At 41.6% G+C, this 20,682-nt stretch overlaps 1 protein-coding gene across 1 annotated transcript in view; it reads right to left on the bottom strand.

The window, feature by feature from the left end:
* Nucleotides 1–1,515: 1,515 nt before the first annotated feature.
* Nucleotides 1,516–20,682, bottom strand: part of PRRC1 (proline rich coiled-coil 1) — a 46,677-nt gene continuing 27,510 nt past the window's right edge. Inside the window, exons 8-9 of the mRNA XM_035014035.1 lie at nucleotides 17,042–17,144; nucleotides 1,516–4,799 (exon numbers count right to left, since the gene is read on the bottom strand). Of these exons, the coding sequence (XP_034869926.1) occupies nucleotides 4,590–4,799; nucleotides 17,042–17,144 (313 nt within the window). The 3' untranslated portion in view covers nucleotides 1,516–4,589. The remainder of the gene's footprint in view (nucleotides 4,800–17,041; nucleotides 17,145–20,682) is intronic.

Here is a 20,682-nt window from a genome sequence, read left to right as displayed (position 1 = left end):
AGGGGCAATACAGGCAAGCGGCTAGCTGGGCCTCTTCCCCTTCTCACACCATCTTTCTAGGTCTCTGTGGCGCAGGGCTGCTTCAGCCTCACACCCTCGCTCTACGATTCTCTCAGTGGTATCTTGTCCATGAATAGTTGCTAGTTGCTCTTCCTGCGAGGGAGAGTGAAGTCAGGAGCGACCTATGCTGCTATCTGGCTGACCTCACTCTCTAAAGTATCAGGACGTGAAGAATGAGTCAGGAATGGTATCACAGCGGTGGTTCTCAAAAGCGTGGCACCTGGAGCAGGAGGACTCAATATTAAAATATATTTTACAAGGTATGTGGTCAGTATCTTGCTTGAAGACTAGACAGTAACAACATTTCTGGCTCTAGTCCTAAAAATGATACTCAAATGTAAACCTAGTTTCTGGTTTCTTAAATTTGGGAGCAGAATACTCAGTGACCACAAATATATTCTTATACCAGAAGCAAAGCCCAAAGCAGCACTTAAAACTAAAATGAAAAATACGGAGTCAAAAGTGTTCCTTAAACATAATGTTGTAAAATTGAAAATATACCAGGGCAAAGTCTCAAGCCGTTGTTTGAATTAAGTTGAATTCAACAAATACTTACAGGATTAGCTATGTACCCCTAAGTTCGTGAAGCAAGTATGCAGGATGTTTCATAAGCGAATGGTCTGGGAAGTGACAGCCTCCACTTCAGTCCTTTGCCTGTAACTCACTCGCTGGGATGATACTGAGTAAGTAGCTGATCCTGTTTCAGTTACTGCACCTATAAAAAGTTTCTACTCCAGTACCTAACCAGCACTATGCATTTCTCACTTGTTAATTCCTTTTTCTTACTGCTTTAAATTCTTACTAGGTATTCATGACAAGGATAATTTCAAAAATTTCCTTTATGTATGAGTTTTTAGACCTTGATATTGGTCTTGCTAATTTTGTTTCTCTTGCCTAAACTTAAAAAACAAAGTATAAACTTAACAGGGCCTCTCCTGGGTCCCGAATTGGTATTTTTCTAGTGTACTGAAAACAATATTATTTTCCTTTGGTGAACAAACAAACAAAACACCCAAATGAATATTTCATGGTCTTTTGTAAAGTACCCCCTTGCCTACCAAATCAAAACAAAAATATCTGCCCTGAGATCACAGGCTCAGAATAGCAAATATAATAAACTTTTTTTTTTTTTTTAAGAAGATACTTGTGGAAGTTAAGGGTAAATTAAAGTCCCCAGTCAAGACATATCCTCAGGAACACAGGCCGTAACTTCTTGCCCATCACCCCCATCTCCAGAGTATTCTCTACCCTAAACATCCTGAGTTCTCTGAACATGAACTTAGCGATTCTGGTATATTTGAATTGTTACCACTGCACTTGAAAGATGTGTTTTAAGTTGCTATTCTGTAAGAACTGTTGGCAGCCAGTAGCCCACTGAGACAATGAAAGTAATGTAGCTCCTTCTAATAGAATATTAATATGACTTAGCATTTAAAAAATCACTTTACAACTCTGGGAAATAAAATGAGGTATTATTTATTTATGACATATTTACATACTTACAAAACTGTTCTTATCCAGTACATCATCCTGCAGAGTTTCTTAAGAATGAACATCATATTCTGGGAGTAAAAACCCAAGTTTCTTAATAATTTATGCATAACCCAACATCTGTGGATCACAAAATACCATCAATTTGGCTTCAGAGAATACAAATACCTGTTGAGAATTTTTTGTAGTCAAGGAACAAAGTAAATTCAACAACATAAAGTAAGTTGACCCTGAGTGTATTGCTAATTTGCATAATTTCTGATACCTGCATATCATACTCTCCTTAAACTTACCAGTATACTACCATTTGGTTTGAATTCAGTCATCTTGATTTTCTACCTCATTAATCCTTAAGATAGAAAGGAACAAAGAATGGGGAAGTAATTAAGAGACAGGAGGAGAAAACTAGAACTGCCTGAAGCTTTCCAATTGCGGCACAGCCCTGGTCCAGGCTTATTAGCCGAAGGGTCTTGAATGGAGTCATCGGAGTTCCTTCTGTCACCTAAGGTTGACATTACATTTCTCTTGCTGCATTTTTCCTGGTGGCCTTCACACTGCTTAATTAAAACAAAAAAGTGTACCAGCAGAGAAAATACACGAAGTGATTCCTGGAGCATTTCAGAGGAACAAAATATCGCAGACCCGACCATAAGAACAGTGCTGAAGACCTGTGTTAGAGATCGGTTTTCCTGAGAAGCTTGAGGGACCAAAAGAGCAAAGAGCCCCAACTCTGACTCTCCCTCAGAAATGCTAGTGTCAGGAGGGAATGAGCAGGAAGGGCAAAGAACCAGGGGCGGCTGGGTGACGGGTGAGGGGAAATGTGGCCTCGGACCAAGGGCTCGCATATATCTCAGGCCAACACTCACCACGGGCCTGCCCAGCTTGGCTGCGTACGAAGCAATGAGTGACTTTTCTTGCCCCTCATACGACAAAGAAATCTAAAGATGAAAAAATAAGCGTGAGGTGCGGAAAACAGTGTGTGTGGAGTCAGTCATGCTTGGATGACTTTCAACGGTAACTGGGGGCCAAAAGAAGCGTCAGAGGTCAAAAGTGGATCCTGGGTTTATCTTTTTCATGTGCCCTTCCCTAATCCTCCTTGCCCACTCACACTGTTCTAAAGAGCAGAAGGTTCAGCAGATGAACAGGGCTGGGAAAATTACCTGGCTTCACCCAAGCTACAGAATAACTGAAGAATTTGAGGACTGTGGGAAAATTGTCCTCTAAGGGGATGTCCGTGTTTGTGATTCTGTGAAAACAGCCTTCAAAAACAAAAACTATTGAGACTTGGTAAAATAAAAAGAAAAACAGACATTTTTTTAGGATCTCTAAGACTCCCTATAACGGGAGGGAAAGTGACATATCTGCACTTGCATATTCCAAGTACGGGCATCTTTCATCCCTAATTGTGATTTGTCACCAGGCCAATGCCATGATAAAATCCTGTTAGAAAAGTGTAGCTTTTTAAAAATAAAGGATAAAAGCAAGTGGTACAGAAAGGCTTCTCTTTTTTATTAATCAGATGGAGAAAACATAAAGTGTTGCACAAATAGCAAGAAAAGAGGGGAGAAAAGCATTCTAGCCCTATTATGCCGCAGCAACTGGTTACATGTCTTTTCTCTCCTTACTTTTAATGACAAACAAGTCTTAATTTCACCAAGCAATCATATGGTGCTTGGAAATGAACATATAGTTGTGAAAATAATGCTTCTCGTCCTTGGGTAAAAAAGCAAAAATCAAGTAAGTACCCAAAGGAATACAAAGCCAACGTTACCTGTAGTGACAGTGCAGGATAAGAGCTTCAATACCCTTTATAAGATTGTGCTAATTAATTTACAGCTAAAGAACTGTATAGACGAGTAAATAAAAATTAAATTACATTTGTGTAAGACACTATCTTCAAAAAGTTATAGGAACTTGCATACATAGAGTCCAAAGTATAAGACAAACTATTTAAATTTTGATTTATATAAATCCAAAAATGCTAAAATATATTATTTGGGATTAGCGGGGGGGGGGGGGGGAAGCTTTCACTAAATACAAACATGATGGACTAGATAAACCAGTTGAATATTAAACAGTTTCACTGAAAATTTCCATAAAGAGTAAAGGCAGAATGGCACCAAGTTAGAAAAGCAGTGTTTAAGGCAAACTAAATATTAAGTAACCTTAACTAAAAGAAGAGGCATACAATTCCATAAATAACAAAGTAATTCCTCTGAAAAATTTCTCTACGACACTCGAGAATGTATGAGTGGAGGCAGAAATAATGGCCGTTGTCAGAGTTCACTTGGAAATACTGAATAGTATTATATAAAAATAACCAAAATGCTTCTGATTTAAAATACCTTCAAATCATGGGCCACTTAGTTGTCATATAGCAATGGAAAATAAAACATACTACTGCAATGCTTCAGAGTCTAAATCTGTGAAATGCCAAAACTTATTTTAAAAAAAACTTTTTTTTTAGATGATGTGTGTACGTACATGATAACGAAAAAAAACCCATTATTTTGGCCCACGTAAAAAGTATGCATAGAAATGTGCACCATCTCTCTGCGAGTACGTGTCTGAGGGTCAGCTACTGAGCACACAGCTCAGCGTCAGACCTGAGATGACCTGCACACACAAAAAGCATCAAAGACGGAGAAGAGAGAAATCATGAAATAAACAATGACATGTTCTTAAACGAATCATATCTTCTTAAACAACAAAATTAAGCCTATATCATTAAGTTAAATGTCGTAGCACATGAATTTGCCCCTTACAAATTTGGTGTATCAAACTGTCCTATAAAAATATTTATGTATTTTGTTTTCTAAGAACTGTGGTGGTACGTGAAATGACACAACCACGGCAAAGATCTGCTTCTTTGTAGCTTCTGGAATGACACCGTGCCTTTCTAGGAAAGATCAAGTGCAGCCTACAGGCAAATTCTCAAGACTGCTGCATCCACTGGAGCTCTCCACCTGGGGATGGGACAAAGTCTTTACCACCAAGTTCCAAGCGAAGTGGTCTCCGGGCCCTGGGTGAGTCTTCCGTCACATGGTCCTGGGGGGCAGGCGCTGTTTGTACATGCCGGCAATGGCTTTGGCCGCACTGTAGATCATCTGCCGGCGAGACATGCCGGTGAATGTCAGGTGCCAGTCGGTCCGCGTCACATTCACTAAGCTCTTTTCCAGGACTTCACCCACTGTCACCAGAAGGCCTGACCACCTCAGACTGTAGTCCTGGGGAGTGAGACTTTGAGCCTAGGGAAAAAGGAAACAGGGTATGATTTATAGTGCATTGAAAAAAATGACTGGAACTAGCTGTAAGTGACATCCCAAAGTCTCTTTATTACTTTTAGTATAGATGATGACGAATCCCGAGAAACAGAGCTATGCGGGCAGCTCTATGATGTGACAAGGCTACAGAAAAATCAGAACACTACTGCACACACCTCCTCAGTTCAGTGTCCACAGTAAACTCATTTTGTTGTTCAGTGTCCTCTCAGTCTTCATCTAGTAACGCCATCTGACAGTGCTCAATGTCCAAGGGTTTAGGTTCCAGTCCAAGTCCGTGCTGCTTCAGGTTAAGAGGAAGAGGAGTGCTGAGAGCAACGCCTCCACCCCTAACCCTTCCCATCCTTTTCCACGGTCCCTCCCTCATCAGTGTGTTCTTCTGAGCCCATCATCTGAAATGTTCACACATCTTTTTTTTTTTAATTTTATGATGTTATGTTAGTCACCATACATCATTAGTTTTTGATGTAGTGATCCGCGATCCATTGTTTTCGTGTAACACCCAGTGCTCCATGCAGTATGTGCCCTCCTTAATACCCATCACCGGGCTAACCCATCCCCCCAACCCCCTCCCCTCTAGAACCCTCAGTTTGTTTCTCAGAGTCCATAGTCTCTCATGGTTCATCTCTCCAATTTCCCTCCCTTCAGTTTTCCCTTCCTTCTCCTAATGTCCTCCATGCTATTCCTTATGTTCCACAAATAACTGAAACCATATGATAATTGACTTTCTCTGCTTGCCTTATTTCACTTAGCATAATCTCCTCCAGTCCCATCCATGTTGATGTAAAAATTGGGTATTCATCCTTTCTGATGGCTGAGTAATATTCCATTGTATATATGGACCACATCTTCTTTATGCATTCATCTGTTGAAGGGCATGTTGGCTCTTTCCACAGTTTTGCTATTGCAGACATTGCTGCTATGAACACTGGGGTGCATATGGCCCTTCTTTTCACTACATCTGTGTCTTTGGGGTAAATACCCAGTAGTGCAATTGCTGGGTCATAGGGTAGCTCCATTTTTAATTTTTTGAGGCACCTCCACACTGTTTTCCAAAGTGACTGTACCAACAGTGTGTAAGGGGGTTCCCTTTTCTCCACAACCTCTCCAACATTTGTTGCTTCTTTCCCTGTCCATTTTTGCCATTCTAACTGGTGTTAAGGTGGTATCTCAATGTGGTTTTGATTTGAATTTCCCTGATGGCTAATGATGATGAACATTTTTTCATGTGTCTGTTAGCCATTTGTATGTCTTCTTCACAGAAGTGTCTTTTCATATCTTCTGCCCACTTTTTGACTTACTTGTTTTTTTTGGGTGTTGAGTCTGAGAAGTTCTTTATAGATCTTAGATACCAGCCCTTTATCTGTAGTGTCATTTGCAAATATCTTCTCCCATTCTGTGGGTTACTTCTTTGTTTTGTTGACTGTTTTCTTTGCTGTGCAGAAGCTTTTTATGTTGATGAAGTCCCAAAAGTTCATTTTTGCTTTTGTTTCACTAGCTTTTGGAGATGTATCTTGAAAGAAGTTGCTGTGGGCAATGTCAAAGAGGTTACTGCCTATGTTATCCTCTAGGATTTTGATGGATTCCTGTCTCACATTGAGGTCTTTCATCCACTTTGAGTTTATCTTTGTGTATGGTGTTAGAGAATGGTCAAGTTTCATTCTTCTGCATGTGGCTGTCCAATTTTCCCAGCACCATTTATTGAAGAGACTTTTTCCCACTGCATGTTTTTTCCTGCTTTGTCAAAGATTATTTGACCACAGAGTTGAGGGTCCATATCTGGGTTCTCTATTCTGTTCCATTGGTTTATATGTCTGTTTTGTGCCAGTACCATGCTGTCTTGGTGATCACCGCTTTGCAATATAGCTTGAAATCGGGCAATGTGATGCCCCCAGCTTTGTTTTTCAACATTTCCTTGGTGATTCGGGGTCTTTTCTGATTCCATACAAATTTTAGGATTGTTTGTTCCAGCACTTTGAAAAATGTCACTGGAATTTTGATCGGGATGGCGTGGAAGGTATAGATTGCTCTGGGTAGCATAGACATTTTAACAATGTTTATTCTTCCGATCCATGAGCATGGAATATTTTTCCATCTTTTTGTGTCTTCTTCACTTTCTTTCATGAGTGTCCTGTAGTTCCTAGGGTATAGATCCTTTACCTCTTTGGTTAGGTTTATTCCGAGGTATCTTATGGTTTTTGGTGCTATTGTAAATGGAATCGTTTCTCTAATTTCTCTTTCTACAGTTGTGTTGTTAGTATATAAGAAAGCAACTGATTTCTGTGCATTGATTTTGTATCCTGCCACATTACTGAATTGCTGTAGAGTTCTAGAATTTGGGGGTGGAGTCTTTTGGTTTTTCCACATAAAGTATCATGTCATCTGTGAAAAGAGAGAGTTTGACTTCTTTGCCAATTTGAATACCTTTTATTTCTTTTTGTTGTCTGATTGCTGTTGCTAGGACTTCTAGTACTATGTTGAACAATAGTGGCGAGTGTGGGCATCCTTGATGTGTTCCTGATCTTAAGGGAAAGGCTCTCAGCTTTTCCCCATTGAGGATGATATTCGCTGTGGGTTTTTCACAGATGATTTTATGAACTTGAGGAATGTTCCCTCTATCCCTATACTCTGAAGAGTTTTAATCAGGAAAGGATGCTGTATTTTGTCAAATGCTTTTTCTGCATCAATTTAGAGGACCATATGGTTCTTCTCCCTCCTCTTATTAATGTGTTCTATCACATTGATTGATTTGCGAATGTTGAACCACCCTCGCATCCCGGGGATAAATCCCACTTGGTCGTGGTGGATGATCCTTTTAATGTATTGTTGGATCCTATGAGCTAGGATTTTGTTGAGGATTTTGGAATCCATATTCATCAGGGATATTGGTCTAAAATTCTCCTTTTTGATGGGGTCTTTGCCTGGTTTGGGGATTAAGGTAATGCTGGCCTCATAGAATGAGTTTGGAAGTTTTCCTTCTGTTTCTATTTCTTCAAACAGCTTCAGTAGAATAGGTATTATTTCTTCTTTGAATGTTTGGTAGAATTCCCCAGGGAATCCATCAGGCCCTGGACTCTTGTTTTTTGGTAGGTTTTTGATCACTGCTTCAATCTCGTTACTGGTTATTGGCCTATTCAGGTTGTCAATTTCTTCCTGTTTCAGTCTTGGCAGCTTATACATTTCCAGGAAGGCCTCCATTTCATCCAGATTGCTCAGTTTATTGGCATATAGTTGCTGATAATAATTTCTAATAATTGTTTCTATTTCCTTGGTGTTAGTTGTGATCTCTCCCCTTTCATTCATAATTTTATTAATTTGGGTCCCTTCTCTTTTCTTTTGGATAAGTCTGGCCAGTGGTTTATTGATCTTATTAATTCTTTCAAAGAACCAACTTATAGTTTCATTGATCTGATCTACTGTGTTTCTGGTTTCTAATTCATTGATCTCTGCTCTAATCTTAATTATTTCTCTTCTAATGCGTGGCTTAGGCATCGTTTGTTGCTTTTTCTCTAGTTCTTTAAGGTGTAGAGTTAGTTGGTGAATTCGGGATTTTTCTATTTTTTTGAGTGAGGCTTGGATGGCTACGTATTTCCCCCTTAGGACCGCCTTTGCAGTATCCCATAGGCTTTGGACCGATGTGTTTTCATTCTCATTGATTTCCATGAATTGTTTAAGTTCTTCTTTGATTTCCTGGTTGACCCAAACATTCTTGAGCAGAGTGGTCTTTAGCTTCCAAGTGTTTGAATTTCTGCCAAATTTTTTCTTGTGATTGAGTTCCAGTTTTAGAGCATTGTGGTCTGAGAATATGCAGGGAATAATCTCAGTCTTTTGGTATAGGTTGAGACCTGATTTGTGACCCAGTATGTGGTCTATTCTGGAGAAAGTTCCATGTGCGCTCGAGAAGAATGAGTATTCTGTTTTAGGGTGGAATGTTCTGTAAATATCTATGAGGTCCATCTGGTCCAGTCTATCATTCAAAGCTCTTGTTTCCTTGTAGATTTTCTGCTTCGATGATCTGTCCATTGCTGAGAGTGGAGTATTGAGGTCTCCTACAATTAACGTATTATCAATATGACTCTTTATTTTGGTTAACAGTTGGCTTACGTAGATGGCTGCTCCCATGTTGGGGGCATAGATATTACAATTGTTAGATCTTCTTGTTGGACAGACCCTTTAAGAATGAGATAGTGTCCTTCTGTGTCTCTAATTACAGACTTTAGTTTAAAATCTAATTTGTCTGATATAAGAATTGCTACCCCAGCTTTCTTTTGAGGTCCTCTGGCATGGAAGATGGATCTCCAATCCTTCACTTTCAGTCTGGATGTATCTTTAGGATCCAAATGAGTCTCTTGTAGGCAGCATATGGATGGGTCCTGTCTTTTTATCCAATCTGCAACCCTGTGCCGTTTTATGGGAGCATTTAGGCCGTTCACGTTGAGAGTGATTATTGAAAGATATGAATTAATTGTCATCATGTTGCCTGTGAAGACGTTGTTTTTATAGATTGTCCCTGTAAATTTCTGTTGTATATCACTCTTGGGGTCTTTCTCCTTTTATAGAACACCCCCCTTAACATTTCTTGCAGGGACGGCTTACTGGTCACATATTCTTTCAGTTTCTGCCGGTCGTGGAAGCTCTGCATCTCTCCATCCATTCTAAATGACAGCCTTGCTGGATAAAGTATCCTTGGCTGCATGTTCTTCTCATTTAGTACCCTGAATGTCTTGCCAGGCCTTTCTGGCTTGCCAGGTCTCTGTGGATAGGTCTGACGTTATTCTGATGTTCCTCCCTCTGTATGTAAGGAATCTCTTCCCCCTAACTGCCCTTAAGATGGTTTCCTTGGTTCTAAGATTTGCAAGTTTTACTATTACAGGCCGGGGTGTTGGCCTGTTTTCCTTGATCTTGGGAGGGGTCCTCTCTGCCTCTAGGACATGAATGTTTGTTTCATTCCCCAGATTAGGGAAGTTCTCAGCTACAATTTGCTCAAATACATCTTCTAGTCCTCTCTCTCTCCACTCCCTCCGGGATTCCAATTATTCTGACATTGGAACGCTTCATGGTGTCACTTATTTCTCTGATTCTATTTTCATGGGTTCTGAGTTGTTTTTCCCTGGCCTCCTCTTTTCCCTTTTTAGCTATTATATTATCTTCCAGGTCGCTTATTCGTTCTTCTGCCTCACTTACCCTAGCTGTTAGATTATCTAGATTGGATTGGATCTCATTGATAGCATTTTTAAGTTCTGCCAGTTCAGCTTTCATTTCTGCCCTTAGAGACTCTGTTACCATTAATTGATTTCTCCATTCTAGCTATTGTCTTCACAATTGCTAGCCTGAATTCCATCTCTGACATCTTGGTTAGATCTGCATCCATTTGTAAATTTGCAGCATAAGTCATAATCTCTGAGTCTTTTCTATCTTGGGGGTTCCTCCTCCTAGTCATTCTGTTGATGGGTGGTTGAGGGAATGTATAGAGTCCCAAATATTGACCAGAGCCCAAGCAAGATGCACCTATTTTCTCGGGACCTTAGGGTTGCTAGCCTCTTGTTTTCCCAGCCTGTCTTCTGGGGAGGGGCCTGTGTTACTCAGGCAAGCCTATTTGGGCAGAGTTGCCCTGCCCCCCTGTGGCAGGGGATGGATTCAGTGGGAATCAGTTTTGAGGGCTTCTGTCCTCTGGCGGCTTCCCCTGGTGGCTTTCTGCGTCTCTTCCGAGAGTCAGAGCCCAAGAGATCTTTTCCAACCCTCTGCCTCAGAGCAGAGATTGCAGTCTGTTCTTCAGTGAGCTCTCCAGGCCACACTGTCTCCATTTCTGTCCGTGCTGCTATAAACTGCAGCGTCCTGCGTTGTGTGCCCCTCCGCAGCGCTCCCAGTCCTGCCTCCAGGTCAGGGCACGTCTCTGCCCTTTGTGCTTCTAAAACTGCCAGCCGCTCCAGGTTTCCGCCCCGGGGGCTGCCCTAAAGTCCCTTCCCCGCCGCTACCGGTCTGCGAGTCTGTGCCCCGTCCCCAGCGCGTGAGGCTGTCGCTCACCGGCAGTGTAGGATCCCCACAGCCAGGCACCCTCCCGCTGCTGTTTATCCTCTGATATCTGCCCGGGGAATCACGGCTCCCTGCTTCGTACCTCAGAACCAACTGCCTGCAATATTCTGTTTGTAGAGACCCAGATGATCTTACATCTCAGGCTGATTTTGTGGGTGCTCGGAGTGGTCTGGTAGATATCCAGCTCAATTCCGGGGACCAGTTGAAATAGGGTCCCCTACTCCTCCACCATCTTTCCTCTCCCCGTTCATTGACATCTTTACCTATACACTGTCTACTTCATTAGGTGTCTGAGGTTCTAATGTTTGATCAGTAGGTCTGATTTTTGTGTTGATTTTCCAGCACATACATATTCTAATCAGCTAAGAGTTAACAGCATGGTAGCTATTTCTAGCAAACACATTTCAATTCTATTGAAATCCTTTTCTCTCCTTTAATATGTTCAAGTTTGAACTGCATGAATTGGTGAGCTATTGCTTGAACCATCAGGCCATTTCTGGGATAAACCAATCTTGGCCAGGCTGTTCCGTTCGTGATAGTGTGATTTACAATTAAAAATACATACACCTGACCCTTGAACAATGTAGGGGTTAGGGAGAGTGACCACCTGGTGTAGTTGAAAATCCACACTATAACTTCTGACTCCTCCCAAACTTAATTACTAATAGCCTACTGTTGACCAGAAGCCTTAGTGATAAGTCAATTAACACCCCCTTTGTATATGTATTATATACCATATTCTTAAAGTCAGCGAAGCTGCAGAAAAAATGTTAAGAAAATCAAAAAGAGAAACTACCAAGTATTTTACTGTAAAGAGTCTGCTTATAAATGGACCTGTGCAGTTCAAACCCATGTTGTTCAAAGGTCGGTTTTATCTGGTCTTCCCACCCACTCCCAGCTCTGGGACAGGAAGAGAGGCTGCAAGTTGATTAAATAACCAATGATGAATGATTGAATCAATCATGACTATACAATGAAGCCTCCAAAAAAACCTCAAAAGGATGGAGTTGGGAGAACATGTGGAGTTTCAGGCAGAGTGGCAGGCTAGATAGCGCACGGAAGCTCTGCACCCTGCCCTCTGCATCTCTTCCATCTGGCTGTTCCCGAGTTATATCTTTTCATAATAAATAAGCAACCTAGTGAGTAGAGAGCCTTCCTGAGAAGGAGGCGGTTGTCAGAACCAATCTGTAGAACCAGTTTATCATCTGGACTGGTCACTGGCATCTGCGATGGGGAGGGGGCAGTCTTGTAGGACAGAGTCCTCATTCTATGGGATTGGATACTATCTCCAGGTGTAGAGTCAGAATTGAGATGAAATGTCTGACACCAGCTAGTATTGTGGTGTGGAAAAACCCCTCCCACACATAGGAATTGAGTCCGAAACCTCAATAGTTGGTGTCAGAAGAGGTATTTGGCTAGACCAGCCCTGGCTCGTTGAAATGTGTAGCTTATGAAGAGCAGGGAAGAAAGGATGAGGGCTGAAGAACCTTTGGTTGCTGGGTGGTCACTGCTGGAATGGAGCAGCATCTGGGCTGCACTCTGTCACTAAAGGTAGAGTTAACAATGGAAATTAGAGATGGAGCCATCTCCTGGAAAGTTGGTTTACAGAATACATAAATGCAAACTATTAAGAAAAAGGCAAACAGTCCAACGCTTGGTTGTTGTTATCTACCATAGCTAAAGTAAAAGTAAAAGACAATGCTGGTATGCTAGCAGGGACTAATTTTCTGTGCCATTGCCCCATGTGGAGCTTAACTGAGGAATATGGCAAAAATCTGAGTGTGCCTGGAGGGACCTCTACTGGGGCTTGGGAGTAGAATATTTCCATCTGGGGGGCATTTACTAGTAGACATTATTAAAGCTACCCCTTTCACTGAAGGACATAAAATGATTTTGAAATGTGAAATACCCATAATGTCTAGGATGGTATTGGAGAAACATCCTAATAGGGATGGCAGTGGTTTATGTAGAGGGTCATGATGCCTAGGGAGACCATCATGAACAAGGCACCTCTTTTTCTCTAGGACTCACTTTGAGGCCATGGGAAAAGCTGTAAGAATCATCTGCCATGTAGACAGTGCCCTGTGAACAACTCTCAACAACACAGAGCTAGCTGCTTGGTTTGTGGACAGCAATTCCAAGGTGAGCGGACAACAGTATATATGGAAGGCCACCACCCTGATGGAGAAAGGCTAAAAATAATCAGCTCTGCATGCTGAAATGCACCCTATTTTCTCAGCAGTGATAGAAAAAATGCCCCATGTTTCGGTTTTTACTGACTCAGAGGCAGCGGCCAATGGTCTGGCCACACGGTCAGGCAGGAAGGTGTAATGGGAACATAACGTATTAAAATGATGCCCCTATGGGGCACAGCCCTATGCAAATCACTCTGAGAATTTGAGGGTACAGTGAAGTAGGACACGATCCCATTGGAACTTCCAGGTTTGGAAAGTGAGTGTAACGGACAAGCCAATATCCCTGCCTTAGGTGGCCACCTGGGTCCACAATAAAAGAACCAAAATAGAAGATGATATTGTACCAATGTGGATGGCCGAGCATCCTACCTTCAGCGCAGGGAACACACCTGACAACTCATTCTACTCTGACAGAGAATGGAACCGGGCAGTTGAAAGCCTGGTGGTCTAAAGTGGGAGAAAGGCAAAAGGCTTGAAGAGAAAGGCATGAAGCTGCTGGCTTACATGACTTCAGGAGTGTGACACACAACATGAGTGGGATGAAAAGGAGTGTCCCTACTGGACACATCCCTCTGTTTTTCTGTGGATCTGGGGCAGGGGGTGGCCAAGGATGATGGTAATGACTGTGCAATTCTGGCAAAGGGAGGAGGCTGCTGATAAAGTGACCTTTTTTCCTTCCCCAGATCACGTCAACTTTTCATTCCCCCTATGTGATGTTGCAGATGTGGGAAACAGATGATTCCTAAGCAAGAAATGGTTAAGTCTGTTTTTAACCTTTATGTTACACTTCCTAAGGGCCTGAGGGGCAGGATGTGCCTCTCTGTGTGGCAGAACTGGGGCCACAGCGCAGGAAGCAACACGGCCTGTGGCGGAGCTGGCTCACTGCAGGCGTGTGTCCTTCCGTCGCACCTCGCTCGAGTGGGCTTTGCAGAGACTGCATTTTTCACAGAGACTTCTGTCAACAGAGTTGCTACACACCTTTCCAACAGCATTTGTTCACTTCTGGTCATATCCAGGTTATTCTCAGAATATTTCAAACTTTTTCCTTATTTATTACAGTGATCTGTGGTCGGTAATTACAACTTGCTGAAAGCTCAGATGATGGTTAGAATTTTTAGCAATAACATTTTTTAATTAAAATGTGAACTTTTTAAAATATAATGCTATTTCAGGTTTAAGAGACTATAGTATAGCATAAACATAACCCGTATGCACTGAGAAACTGAAAATACATTTGCCATACTTCATTGTGATACTGGCCTGATCGTCTCCGCAGTTGGACCCAAACCTGCAGAGTCTGAGCGGTGCCTGTAGTTCGGCCAGAAGTGGACTGAGTGGGGAGGCACTCACAGCCTAGCCTAGTAGTGCTGCCTCCAACAAGACCAACACAGACTAAAAGTAACGTGCGTCCAAAAGGTAGAAAAGTTTGGGTATAGATTGAAAAAAGGATAACCTGTAGCTGTGGGTAAAGGACTGAATTAATGGGTTATATAATGAGGGAAACGGAATGTTACGCTAACCCTCAAAAGAGACTCAGGATAAGCGATGACACGGTCTCTTTGCTCAATTACTCCACCTGTGTACAAGGGTGAAGCCATATTACTGATTCCACTCCTGTTTTAGGAACCTGACAAAATAGAAACAGAAGGCTACAAACCTGAGTGGCCTTTCCCTGGGACACAGTCTGACAGGATGTGATGACAGACTGGATAGTCATCAATTACTGACTTAACGTGCAAGTTATCTTTTGACCTTTGTGATTACTCTGCTAAAAGGAATTTGTGTTTGAAGACCAGGGCTGGAGGGCGCCTGGGTGGCTCAGATGGTTAAGCGTCTGCCTTCGGCTCAGGTCATGATCCCAGGCTCCTGGGATCGAGTCCCGCATCAGGCTCCCTGCTCCTTGGGAGCCTGTTTCTCCCTCTGCTTCTCTCTCTCTCTCTGTCTCTCGTGAATGAATAAATAAAATCTTTAAAAAAAAAAAAAATGAAGACCAGGGCTGGAGTGTAATGCTAATGGTTTATAATAAGGAATACATATTTGATCTTGGACCCCAGTTTGTGGCACAGTACTCCTAACAACCTTGTAATTTTTTAAGCAGGGAGAAAGACAAAGGTGTCTTAAGGATGGGTGCCAAGGAAGGCCACCATGTGATTAGAGGGCTGGAACTTTCTGTCTCATTCTCCCCCACAAGTCGGGGAGGGGTGTGCAGGTGGAAGAGGGTCTGGAGGTTGACCCAGTCAACAAATGCCACTGATTCAATCATGCCTATGTAACAAAGTCTCCATAAAACCCCAAAAGGATGGGGGATGGGTTTGGAAGAGCTTCTGAGTTAATGAACATGACAGATTTGCGAATAACGAAGGGTTCAGAGGGCATGGAAGTTCCGTCTCCCTTCCCCATACCTTGCCCTTTGCATCTCTTCCAATCGGCTATTATGAGCTGCTCTAGCAAATTAATTGAACCCAAGGAGAGAGGGTCATGAGAACTTCTGGTTTATAGCCAAACAGCTAACAACCTGAACTTACGATGTCTGAAGTGGGTGGCAGGGGAGACAGTCTTACACCTGTAGGATCTGATGCTATCTGTAGGTTAGGGTTAGAGATCCTAGAGGTGTGAGACTGTTGAAATGCAGGACACCCAGCCAGTGTTGGAAAATTGCTTGGGGGGGGGGGGGGGGGGGGGGGGGAGAACCCCCCCATATTATAATTGGGTCTAGAACCCTTTGTAATGTTCTTGTAATACAATTTTAAATTTTATCTATTGTACTATTAATTTTGACATTTAGCTCTGAAGTCATAGTATACTGTAATTTTTTGGGGGGGGGTAGTTTAGTCTCATAAAATAAAATGGAAAACTTTATCAATTTTTTCAGAATGGAAGAAACTGACATTTGCTGTCTCTGAAGTCAAAAAGTCAGTTTCATGTGGTTCAACCTAAATGGCAATTTTTATTTTCCTAGAAAATCAGCCACTTCATCTAATTTCTTGATGTAATAGAACAGTATTCACTGAAAATCACCTTCATATTGGGATGAGTTTAATGTTACCATCTATAAATTTCTCTGAACTTTTGAAAGGAAATTATAAAAAGTAAAAGGTTCAATAAAATTTAAAAATTCCAAGCCTGAATTCTTCAGCCTCATGGAAACTGTAAAGCCCTAAGAGAGCCACTGGTTGCTTTCAGGGATTCTATAAACATAAAAGCCAAATTTATACTTGAGAACGTACATGTATTTTCTTGGGAGAGAATCCAATAGCTTTTATCAGATTCTCAAATGCCTAAGACCCAAATCACTTTAGGAGACAGTTTTGAAATGACATTTAAGAACAAATGTGATGAAAATTTTATGAAATGGAAGAAAGGAAAACGTCAACAAAATGCCCTTTTACATGGAGTACTAAGTCTCCCACATAAACCAATATTTACATTCTATTTTGTTCAAGAAAGGATGAAAGGTAAGGAACCAATCATTATACATGATGCTTCCATTCTTCTAAAAACTGTGTGACAGGTAAACTAAGAGTTAGTTATGCTTTCAACAAACCTAAAGACATGTGCTTTTCCTGTAAGGTTTCTCAACAGGTTTCCACTTGTTAACAAAAGATGAACAAATAGACAAAGACAAAAGATACGAAAGTAATGGGGGAACCAAAATGGTAGATAATGAAAAGTAAATAGACCACCAGCAGAAGAGGTAAATCGTTTTTCTGCTCTTACAGTAGTGAACAGAATCATAAAAACAAGAGGAAAATAGTGATTAAGCCTGTCACGTATTACCTTTTCAAAGACAGCTGGAAGAGAAAAGGAGGAAGGTACTCCACAACATGAAAGAAATTGGAAACTGAAAAGCAAAGAGAAAAGGCTGAACGTGAAAAGAAGCCGCAAAATCAAGAATACGTACGGCCTATCTCACACAAACCTGTATTCTGCAGACAGTATTTCAAGTTTCTCTGGAGTGTGATGTAAAAGGAGAAAACGAACCTGCTGTACAAATTCCAAAGGCACGGGTGTGGCCTGTGTGAAGGTCTCTAGATGAATGCCATGGACCGGGTCCTCCACTATCAAACAGCCAATGTCAAACCACCTGCAACAGAATGAGGAGGACTGAGTTGTTTATGTGCCAAATAAAGGTTACACTGACCAGACAGAACAAACCCAAACAACAACTAGTATCATTCAGATAAAACATTAGAGTTCAAAAAGGAAGTGTTTTTCCTAATCAGTTTTCTAGAGGATAATCCATAAAAAGTATATATAGGGGCGCCTGGGTGGCTCAGTCGTTGAGCATCTGCCTTCGGCTCGGGTCATGATCCCAGGGTCCTGGGATCGAGCCCCGCATAGGGCTCCCTGCTCCGCGGGAGGCCTGCTTCTCCTTCTCCCACTCCCCCTGCTTGTGTTCCCTCTCTCGCTGTGTCTCTCTCTGTCAAACAGATAAATGAGAATCTTTAAAAAAAAAAAAAAAGGATATATAAAATGACCTGTTGGCTTAATTCCAAGAGGAGGGAGGACAACAACAAAGAAAAAACACCTGAAACTTATCCACGTAAAGTTTTCCTCGCTGAGACTGAGGGAGGATGGAAAGAGGAGGATTCAAAAAAGCAACAGATAGTTACTCATCTAAATATGCAAATACTTGATCACGGGTAACTTTTTAAAAATGTCACTTGCTAAAATACAGGAAATTTTATTTTACCATCTCTATGGTTACTATGTAGCCCACTTGCAAAGTTACTAGCAAATTAAGCTCATTCAGAGGAAATAACAAATCTTATCTTTATTCTTGATAATATATCTTTGAAAACACTTCATGAAATCAAGAAAACTTTCTTCCATTTAAAGTTACTCATAAATTATAAAAATACATTTTATAATTGCCTTAAGTCATCTGTAACGCCACTAGCATTTTAGATAACCAGAATTATGCAACCACCAGATGCCATGAAATCATGAGTTTGGATAACAAGAGGATATATAGAGCAAAAAAAGTTCAGTCTATTTTTAAGAATATGTAGATCTAATGAAATGTGATAAAATACGAAATGAATTAGGTAACTTCTATTTACATATTCAAAGAAAGAGCAAAGTAAAATACAAAATAACAGTTTTGCTAAGAATTAAAATGATAGCAGGTAATGTCTGTAGTATTCCTATCCTAAAACTTGGTCTCAAATAAACAACATTAAATAAGGACATGAATTTTATTTGGCATATTAGTCAGTCAGTAACTTGTGTATAATGCAGATAGCAGAGAACAATCGTGGTGATTAAGCTGTTAGGCATGGACTTCCTGAAAAGCAGACTCACAGAAGGTAAAAGTCCCTTCCGTGATGCTGGTGAATACACATTAGAAGAACTCGAAGGTCCTCTTTGTTATCTGAAATTGTCGTGCTCTTGACCATCTGAACTGGAATATCCCATTTAGTAGCTAGAACTGCAACCACGGTCATGCCCATGAAAACCTCTACCATTTCTCTCACTAGTGCTGCTGGCTAGGGAAACATTGGGCTTGGCTCTCCTCTCCTCATTACTGTCCTTCAACTCCACAGGCACGCCCCGCCCCACCCCACATTCATGGACAGTCACTAAGGCTCTGTCTCCCTCCCTTTCCCTCTCCAAGCAGCTGCTGAAAGAACTCTGACCGATCCCACAGGGGTCACTTTGACTAAAAAAGGGCTTAAGAAGAACTGTGGTTCCAAGATGCTTGGATTTCATTTACCAGCAAAAATCTTGTAACAGAATGTGGGAACTGCCACTCTGTTTTACAAAAGATAGATCATCTACCACCATCGGTCAATTCTCAGAAAAAAGGACATTTTAACACACCATGCACACAACCTAAGATTTTTCAACTTGGTGGGTTAAACTCAGAATAAGGATAGTCCATGCTTACACAGGCCTTTGTCCAGGTAAGGTACACGTCATGTTAGTTTTTCTCATATAGCATGGACTGATGCAGAATTCAAAGACTGGCAGGTCTGTCCTAGCTCTATTCTTTGTTACGGCTAAACCCATTTTGGGATCTCTTCTTCTGGCTGTCTGGCTCTTCCTGGATTAGTTTCTTCTCCGTTGTAAGCATGTTTTTGACTTTATCTGTGCACTTATTTCCCACAGGACCACGGCGGACAGAAGAGCCAAAGCAGGAATGATCAAGCGGTATGGATCCTGGCTTTGCTCTCCATTCACATGTCCTCACTCTTGCTCCTCTGTACCTTCCTGTCACAGCCCTTCCATTCTCTCCTCTTTAATCCACACTAGACACCAGGCATTTCCTAGTACTAGAGTTTACCCTTGAACAATGTGGAGGTTAGGGTTGCTGTGACCCCCTAGTGCAGTCAAAAATCTAACTTTTGACTCTCCAAAAACTTCTAACAGCCTACTTTTAACCAGAATTCTTACTGATAACAGTCTATTAATACATATTTTGTATGTAACATATATAATATACCGTATTCTTACAATAGTTAAGAAAACCACAGGAAGAAAAAACACATTTTTAGTACTGAACTGTATCAGAAAAACCCAGTAAGTGGATCTGTGCAGTTCAAATCCATACTTTTCAAGAGTCAACTGTTTTTTACTCTCCCTAATCTTCCTAATATGCTACTGTACTTGTCAAAAGGCACTTGGTAGGAAAAAATACCACATACCACATCTAGGTATGATGGGACAGTTAATGGCAGATCAATGCTCCCAATGAAAAGCTGGATGAGGTACACAGTCACAGTTCCTGCATCTAAAGGTGTCAAAGAGCCAATTGGGGCAGGAGGACAAAATGGAGTAACACTGGGGATGGGGAAAAGCTTTCAGAGTGGGGTGAAGACCTTCAGCTGGACCTGAGTGCCACCCAGCCTGAACTCAGCAACTAGATGAGAAGTGAAGGAAACCCACCACTAACACCTCCCTAAAGGTAGGGAAACGGTTAGAATTTTCTCTGGGGTTGGAGGTGCTCAGGAGCACCATGATTTATGTTCCCTTTCCACCCTGACAATACAGACAGGAGCAGAGTCGGGCATTCTAGCCGGCCAGCTACTTGAGTGATCCCTGTGCCCCTAGCGCGCACACACCAGCTCAAGTCAGCCCGCCATGGCGGCCCCAGCACCAGGCACAGTGGGACACCCCAAGGCTCGTTTACACACGTCGACTGCACAGGGAACATCCCTATGAAAGGTCACCCTTCCAAGACTGGGAGAGCTAAGTGTTTTACCTAAGTCACAAAGTCAAAATGAGGAGACAGGAATATGCTTAAATGAAACAGAGATTCAGTCTACTGGATAAAGAGTGCATAAATTCAGAAAATATAAAAAAGAGCCAATCAGAGTTAAATACAATAAGTGAAATGACAAATACACTGGAGGGAATCAGCAGCAAAGAAGAAGACGTGGCAGAACAGTGATCTGGAAGACAGGGTATCATCAAGCAAGCTGAAGAGCAAAAAGAAAAACAAAATGAAGATAGGTTAAATGGTCTCTGGGACAACATTAACCATACTATATATATACTCGCATTATGGGGGTCCCAGAAAAGAGAAAGGAGCTAAAAAACTTCCCTAACCTGGGGAAGGAAACAGATCCAGGTGCAAGAATCACCACCCAAAGTAAGATGAACCCAAGGAGGTCCACACC

This window comes from Mirounga leonina, unplaced genomic scaffold (assembly GCF_011800145.1).
Source record: "Mirounga leonina isolate KUSES-001 unplaced genomic scaffold, KU_Mleo_1.0 Mir_168, whole genome shotgun sequence".
Taxonomy (NCBI): domain Eukaryota; kingdom Metazoa; phylum Chordata; class Mammalia; order Carnivora; family Phocidae; genus Mirounga; species Mirounga leonina.
The sequence above is the reverse complement of the archived record's forward strand: the minus strand, read 5'-3'. Positions and strand labels throughout refer to the sequence as shown.